Source organism: Pelophylax lessonae (genome assembly GCF_965119305.1).
Source record: "Pelophylax lessonae genome assembly, chromosome: 2".
NCBI lineage: Eukaryota > Metazoa > Chordata > Amphibia > Anura > Ranidae > Pelophylax > Pelophylax lessonae.
Window position 1 is genome coordinate 260,277,171 of NC_138769.1, and position 9,132 is coordinate 260,286,302.

At 37.8% G+C, this 9,132-nt stretch overlaps 1 protein-coding gene across 1 annotated transcript in view; it reads right to left on the minus strand.

Moving 5' to 3' along the window:
* Positions 1–1,211: 1,211 nt before the first annotated feature.
* LOC309546661 (interleukin-24-like) overlaps positions 1,212–9,132 on the minus strand; it is a gene marked incomplete at both ends in the record, with an annotated part of 35,503 nt that continues 27,582 nt past the window's right edge. Inside the window, 3 exons of the mRNA XM_082246382.1 lie at positions 1,212–1,295; positions 4,359–4,433; positions 7,059–7,226. Of these exons, the coding sequence (XP_082102508.1) occupies positions 1,212–1,295; positions 4,359–4,433; positions 7,059–7,226 (327 nt within the window). The remainder of the gene's footprint in view (positions 1,296–4,358; positions 4,434–7,058; positions 7,227–9,132) is intronic.

A 9,132-nucleotide genomic window follows, 5' to 3' on the forward strand; every position in this document is an offset into this window, starting at 1 on the left:
CAGACTAAGGACATGGATTACTGGAACCATGTCCTGTGGTCTGATGAGACCAAGATAAACCTATTTGGTTCAGATGGTGTCAAGCGTGTGTAGCGGCAACCAGATGAGGAGTACAAAGACAAGTGTGTCTTGCCTACAGTCAAGTATGGTGGTGGGAGTGTAATGGTCTGGGGCTGCTGGCACTGGGGAGTTACAGTTCTTTGAGGGAACCATGATTGCCAACATGTACAGTGACATACTGAAGCAGAGCATGATCCCTTCCCTTCAGAGATTGGGTTGCAGGGCAGTATTCCAACATGATGACAACCCCTAACACACCTCCACTTCCTTGCTAAATAAGCTGAGGGTAAAGGTGATGGACTGGCCAAGCATGTCTCCAGACTTAAACCCTATTGAGCATCTGTGGGGCATTCACAAATGGAAAGTGGAGGAGCGCAAGGTCTCTAACATCCTCCAGCTCTGTGATGTCATCATGGAGGAGTGGAAGAGGACTGTGTGAACCTGTGAAGCTCTGGTGAACTTAATGCCCAAGAGGGTTAAGGCAGTGCTGGAAAATAATGGTGGCCACACAAAATATTGACACTTTGGGCCAAATTCGGCCATTTTCACTTAGGGGTGTACTCACTTTTGTTTCCAGTGGTTTAGACATTAATGGTTGTGTGTTGAGTTATTTTGAGGGGACAGCAACTTTACGTTATTATGTTGTCACATGAAAAGATATAATAAAATATTTACAAAAATGTGAGGAGTGTACTCACTTTTGTAGGATACTGTGTGTGTGTGTGTATATATATATATATATATATATATATATATATCTTAATACCAGTAAATACCCCAACACAACTTACTTAGCTGTAAAGATTTACAATCATATATAAAAACCCATAACAAATAAATACTAGATGTCATTTTATATATAGATATTATATAAATAATGTATATAACCCAAATATTATTAAATATTAGAAAAATAATACAATTATAAATAAATATTAGGAGCAGGGATAAAGGGAATCTATGTAGAAGAAGAGTTAGGAAGAAGTGTAGGCGTTCATTAAATTGCACTTATCCTTTAAATAGAGGGCAATAAAAACTGCTGATTTGGCAGTGGCAGCCATTAAAATGTTAAATGTGTTCTTCACTCTGTAGTACAACTATGTAATCTTGATCTATATGTAACAGTTTTACTTCCTTCAATGTCATGATTCTTAGCCCATGTATTTCTTTTCCATCCAGCGAAACAAGATGTTCAAGTCTCCGACAGCTTTTCGCGTGGCGGCTTCTGTCTCCAACTTCAAAGATACAAGAAGGGGACATATATGAGCATCTAAAATTGTGCACTAATCTCTAGTACATTCATGCAGAAAGCATATCAAGCTGCTTGCCATACGATTTAGTATGAAAGTTTACAGCAGTTTACCCGCTTTATAAAGCTGAGGGGGCTGCATCATCACACTTTGTTAAAAATTAGCTAGCTATACTTAATCAGCACCTCTCGACTTTACCATTGCTAAATATGTCTAATTGATCAACATAGTCCTTTCTAGACCCAGGCACCTTGGGATACATACAATGGGTTTCCTGCTAAGTGCTCTTGATCTAGTAAGCTCTCTTACAGAGCATGCCATTTTGGATGTCAGAATGACATGCTCTGTTGTATGACAGCAGCCCTTGTTGACAACAGTATCTGTATATTTCTGGCATTATGTCCTTCAGAAAAGACCCAGAAAAGATGGAGACAATGGCTAGAGACCTACTAGTGAACAGCAAAGTTATGGGTGCACTGACCACTGAACACCGATGTTATTGGGGCACTCACTACCAAACCACAATGTTGTGAGAGTTCTAACCTCCTACCAACAACATATAAGGAGGTACTCACCACTGACCATCACTATGTAAGGGAACACTCACCACTGACCACCAACAACTAAGGGGGCACTCACTATTGACTGTTGCACTCTTTAGGCTGTGGATTACATTACATAGTTCTGATTGCTGCAATCCACGTGCTATTTTGTTTGTTACATAGTTTTCACCACAGCACTCCACTAACTTTGGTTCTTGAGGCTTAACCTAACCACTTCACAGCCAGTACCTTAAACATTCTTTATCTCATTATCTCCCAGAGATCTTATAGGTTTTTAGAAATGCACCTGTTTTGTGCATTTGAACTCCACTCAATATATTTTGTATATATAGTATATGACTATTACTATTGTAGCACATTTAAATGCATACAATGTTTACATGGGAAAATAAGAAATAATCAAATATTCAGTAAGTTTGCCCAATGCTGGGTTACATAAATTGCCAGATATTAATCCCCCCCAAAATATTACCCAAACGTTCTTGAAATAAGTATACTATGTAAGTTAGCACTTTATATACAGTACCATAGTGAAGTAGGTAAGGCCAAAGCTAAAGTTCAGTTAAGTTCTTTGAATGAATAATCATTAGCTTAACATTAGCTTTGTACAACTTTAGGAAACTGCAAGATTGACATTGAGCTTGAGTCATACTCAATATTTACATGTTTGTAAGAGCAAAAATTTACATTGCACACACTTGCACAAGCCACTGATGGTTATGCAATATGTGTACATGTAATCCAGAGTAATCTTCAACTAAATGATGACCATGAAGTTCACAAAAAAAAATAAAAAATAAGTAAATATAAGGGAAAGTTGGGCGTTTGAGTCACAGTAAAAGGGACCCTGGACTTGTGAAAGCTTGGTATTATCATGTTCACTTAATAAATAATCCAGTTATGATCACTGACTATCCTCACTAAAGATGCATAGAACAGGAATGGAGCCAATTCAATGAGTGTAAGTGGCCCTGATCTGAGTCTCTGTCACCTGCCTGACTAGTTCTCACATTCCCATTTTACTTTTCTTATTATTGACACAGCTTTGTTGGCAGATTTCGTCTTGCCATCAACCAAATAGTCTTAAATATTTTTGTGATCCCCTTAGGGCTCATTCGCACGTGTAGTTGGGGGGAGGTAAACAACAGGCTATTGAGCTGCAGTTATACCTTGCCCTAAACACCCTCATTAACCTTACACTGCTTCCAGAGGGATTGTGCATATGCTATGGCCTGCTATGTTGTGCCTTGTGACCATGGTAAAAATTATATTTCCTGTCACATTAGGCCCCCAATATTGCCACCAAACATAACCCATTTAATTGAATGGGAGTGCATGGCAACTACCCCTGGTGGTGCAGATGTTTCAGGGTTAAACCATGCTATAATGAGGTGACACATCGCCTTTCATCATCCTTTCAAACACTTTCTGAAAAGTGATACACTGTGGGTTGCTTGTCAGAGGAGTGACAAAGGTTGATTCATGTGTTAATGAGCCCTTAGTGAGCTGTGGGAAGTCAGACACCTACAATGCCCTGGACAGGCCATTATACTGTGTTCTGTTATTTGGGTGCTCACTGTACAGCTGTGACTGGCATATGCTTATTTTCAGTTGAGGCTATGCCTTGTGAAATCAATAAAGGTGTTGCTTTGAGCAGCCAACCTACACAATTTTAGTGCTATGTTGAGAGTTTGCTAAAGGACAAGGTATGCTCAATATGGATAAAAGTGTATCATATGTATTTATGCCTACGCTTTTTATTAGTGGTGATGTCAAAAGACAAAATTTGTTCTTCTTAACAGCATGTAGACCTAATGGTTGCACAGTGTCGCTGAAACCAGCATTTCCAGCACAAACAGCCACAGGCAACTCAAAGTACTAAGCACAGTCTTACATACCCAACGCAGGAGACACTTAAAAATCTCAGACACCGCCAGTCAAAACACACCTTCAAACTCCCCAAACAAATGTCTTCATAACTTTATTCAAATAGGCACTTTTACATAGTTACATAGTTTCACTTTATGAAAGGAAATACTTTTTTTGGGTTTATTTGTGGCATTTTGACAGCCACAGGAACCTGACACAGCTGTTTACACCTTGTACCATTTCAAAACAGCACAGGCAGTGGGAAATTGTTATGCATCACTGTTCTAAAATGATGACTTGGTGGTAAGTGGCTAAATTCCCTAAGGACATGAGAACATGTTTGGAAGCAGAGGATTCAAAAGCTAATACCTAATTTGCTTTGAACTTTGATATAAAGTATGTTCTTGAATAACGTCCTTATTGTCCTCTGTACTGCTTTACTAAATAAGCCCACAACTGTGTTAATACTTTGAAAGTTGACATCTAATTTGGTGGAATAAATTGCAGCCTACCATTGCTCCTCCTACAACTAGCAACACGATCATTCATCCATAAATGGATACTAAACATTAGCTGCAAAGATCTAAGCAGTTAATATCTATAGTGGAAAATATACCTCATAAAACTCCCTTTTAAATTCTTCAATAAATCTCAATGTTTTTTCTCCACAAGGACATCGCATGGTAGAATGCTGGATTAAAAAAAAAGGAAACAAAATGCATTTACATTAAGGTGCATAATTATACCGTATATCATGACACTTGTGGTTACTGTAAACCATAAATTATAGGATTAATACTGACATATATTAGCTCAATCTCAGTTTTTGCAGAAGGCACAAAATTGGGCAGGGCAATAACTTCACATCATGATGCAGAAATCTTACAGAATGACCTGAACAAAATAACAGAGTGGGCAACTACGGGACAAATGAGGTTTAATGTGGAGAAGTGTAAGGTATTGCACTTGGGGACTAAAAATATAAATGCAAAATACGCGTTAGGGGGGAACTTCTGGTGGAATCAAGAATGGAGAAAGATCTGGGAGTCTTAGTTGAAGATAGACTAAGCAATAATATGCAATCTCAAGCGGCAGCTGCCAAATTTGGCAGAATATTGGCATGCATAAGGAAGGGGATATATTCCAGAGATAAATCTATAATCCTACCACTTTATAAAACTCTGGTCCGGCCACACCTGGAGTATTCTGTCCAGTTCTGGTCGCCAGTCCTCAAGAGGGATGTGTTGGAGCTGGAGAGAGTCCAGAGAAGGGCAACTAAGCTAATTAGGGGATTGGATGACCTAAATTATGAGGAGCGTTTACAAGCGCTCAATTTATTCTCCCTAGAGAAGAGACGCCTGAGAGGGGACATCATAGCGATTTACAAATACCTCAATGGTGATCTCAGCATAGACAAAAAATGATTCAGTCGCAAGGAGTGCAAGAGGACATGAGGCAATTCAATGTGATTAGAGGAGATTTAACCTCAGGCTACGCAGGGGTTTTTTTAAAGTAAGGGAAATAAGATTGTGGAACTCGCTTCCACAAATGGTAGTAACTGCAGGGAGTATGGCTAATTTAAAAAAACTCTTTGACATACATCTCCAAGATCAAAACATTCAGGGGTATGGGAAATTAATACATCCACGCACACCTACACAGGTTGAACTGGATGGACTATTGTCTTTATTCAACCTCAACTACTATGTAACTATGTAACTATACAGGGCAAGATTGCAATGCTTTTTGGTATTTACTGTAGGGTAATAAATACTGGCATGCATAATTTTTCTAAATGTATAATGACAAAACAGCATCCAATTTTTCACCACTGTCTATAAACTTTCAGGCAAATATTCCAAAAGCAGAGCATTGTGTGAAAACTCAATATACTCAGAGCACATCATGGCCACTAGGATATAATAAGTGTGACAAGGATAATGGGTTTATGTGCATCTAGTTTAGAATTAAACATTAGACACAACCCAGGAAAAATGTTTACATCTAAAACTGTTGGATCCCTGTCAAATGTACCAAGGAGAGTAATCACCAGCAATGTATTTGCCCTAGGCATACAACTTATAGTAATGACTTCCTTTCCGTCAGAAAGGTTATGTCATGCACATTTTCACATTTTCAGGATGACACTGCAATATCAGCAAACTTATAATAATCTTAAGAGTATGAATTGTCAGCCACACACAAGCTTCATGATCGGTTTAAATAGCTTTGTATTTTTCTTCTTTTAAAGTGTTGTTGGTATAATAGGAAGGATTGAAACCTCTTTCCGGTTTTCATTGCTATCTCTGTTCTACTAGAGAGAGTCTTTCTCTTTGTCTTAGTGACAATTGCCACTAGGATTGAAAATGGTGGAAAATACAACATTTTGAGTTGTCATCAGAACAGAAATAGAGGAGAAATCTTCCAATGGGGACACTTGTTCTGACTTCTGATGACAAGGGGATTTTTACCGTACTTTGGTTTCTTATCACCTTATGTGTCCACATTACAGGAAGTGAAAGGAAATCTCTTGAATAGACCACAAAAGGCAAAACAAAAAAAGCAAAAAACAAAACTAACAGAAATCGTATTTATTCCATAATCTACTGTAGGTAAAATGAAAAAAAAAAAAACTTCTGGCTTTAGATACAGTGTGTTTAAAACCCATCCTCTGAGTGTTCTGATTAGCTGATGAAGTTAACCATTTGAAAACTTCAAGCAGTACAATGGGGGGTTCTGTTGGATCTGTGAATAAATTATTTTAGCATGATAAATATGTAAGCATAGTGAACCCTATTATTATTTGCTCATACGTCTGAACAAATGCAAAGAAATCATGCTTGCAAATTCTAAATCATTTTAAGCTTAACTCAACCTTGTCATTTTAAAGCAGGGGATTAAAATGAGAAAGCTTTTATAATTCATAATCTTCATCTAATATTTACAGGTTTTTATAAAATCATTTATGACCCTTTGGAGACATTTTGTTTGACAGCATGGAGGTCAGTTGTCAGCTCTGTATGGTTTATGAGATTATTTTCAAATAGAATAAATATTACTGTTACCACATTTACCATGCCGCAGCAAGTAAGGTTTGAACATTTTAGATCTACAGCTCTTTTTAAAGATGACAATGATATTTTTTATTTTACTGCCCTGGTTTAAAATGTTAAGTTAACCAAAAAGTGTAAAGAGGTGCAGCTACTGTTTATGATTTACTAGTGTGAACATGTTTCATCAGGAGCCAACACCTTTGCAGAATGCTAAAACCATGAATCGTGACTTGTACAAACTGGTAAAAAGTTAGAGTTCTTACACATTGTCTGAGTTCTGTCTTCAAACCAAGAACAGCGTTTGCCAAGTTATGAAAAAGTTTGTTGCGCTTTTTATCGTTTATGTTTTTGTGAGAAAGTTCAATGTTAGGAAAAACATTGCCAAGGTAAAAGCGTCCCAATTTCAAGAGAAAGCAGCATTGTTCTGATACCTAATATAAAAATAAAAAAAATCAAATTAATACATGACACATTCATTCACATCAAGATAAAGGATAACATCCCCTCTTTGCAGCCCCCCCCCCCACCCCATAGAAAAACAAAACAAGAAAATATTCCCTATTTAACATTGTGAAGGATATAAACAAATTCACCATCACCAAAACTTTCAGAGGATGGTTGTTCTTGGTGGTTATATGGGAGAGATCTCTTAACCACTTTAAGACCGGGCCTATTTTTGACACTTGGTGTTTGCAAGCTAAAATATTTTTTTTTTGCTAGAAAACTACTTAGAACCCCTAAACATTATATATGTATATATATATATTTTTTTTTAGCAGAGACCCTAGAGAATAAAATGGACATCATTTCAATATTTTTTATCACACCGTATTTGTGCAGCGGTCTTCAAAACGCAATTCACTTTTTTAAATTAAAAAATAATAAAACAGTAAAGTTAACCCAATTTGTTTCCATAATGTGAAAGATAATGTTACCCTGAGTAAATAGATGCCCAACATGTCATGCTTCAAAATTGCGCACGCTTGCGGAATGGCGACAAACTTTGGTACTTACAAATCCCCATAGGCAACCTTTAAAAATTTCTACAGGTTACCAGCTTAGAGTTACAGAGGAGGTTTAGGGCTCAAATTATTGCTCTTGCTCTAACGATCGTGGCAATACCTCACATTGTGATTTGAACACTGTTTACATATGTGGGAGGGGCTTCCTTATGTGTTCGCTTCTGCACGTGAGCTAACGGGGACAGGGCGCTTTAATTTTTTTTTCCTATTTATTTTATTTGTTATTTTTTTGTACACAGTTTTTATTTGTATTTGTACACAGTTTTTAAAAAAAATTAAATTTTTTATAATTTTTATTCCTATTACAAGGAATGTAAACATCCCTTGTAATAGAAATAGGCATGACAGGACCTCTTTATTGTGAGATCTGGGGTCAAAAAGACCTCAGACCTCACAAGCACACTAAAAAAGAAAAAAAAAAATGGTTAATAAAAATCGGCTCTCTAACCACTTGACGACCACCCACCGCAGATTTACTGCAGCAGGCGGCCGCTCCGAGGCAAACCGATGTAGTACTACGTCGCTGGCTCAGGAGACTCTATGGGGCGCTCGTCAGCCGGGGAGCCAGTGCGTGTGACAGGTTGCTCTGATGGCCGCCGGCCACTCGCGATCTTCCCCCACTGACAGAGAAGGACGGACGGCTGATGTAAACACAGCCGTCTGTCGTTCTCCCTGAAGTGATCACAGAGGCTATTGTGATCCTGCTATATAGGATCACATGTCTCTGTGATGATCTCACAAGCCCAACCCCCCCCCCCCCCCCCACAGTTAGAATCACTCCCCTAGGCTTACATTTAACCCCTTGATCACTAATAGTGTTAACCCCTTCCCTGCCAATGGCATTATTACAGTAACAGTGCATATTTTTAGCACTGATTATTGTAGTAATGTCACCGGTACCCCCAAAAGTGTCAAAAATGTCTGTTAGGGGTCTGATCGGTCCGCTGCAATGTCGCAGTCCCGCAAAAAATCGCATTTCGCCGCCCTTACTAGTAAAAAAAAATAAATAATAAAACGCCTATTGTGATTTTTTTACCAAAAATATGTAGCAGAAAACAAAACAAAGTGGCCTAAAATGTTAAAACAATTTGGATTTTGAATTTTTTTTTTTGGGAATGTTATATAGCAGAATGTGAAAAATATTGTTTTTTTTTTTTTAAATTGTCGCTCTTTTTTTGTTTATAGCACAAAAAATAACAATTGCACAGGTGATCAAATACCACCAAAAGAAAGCTCTATTTGTGGGAAAAAAAGCATATCAATAGGGCCTGGTCATTAAGCAGCAAAACCTTCTGGGGTTAAACCGGTTAAACCG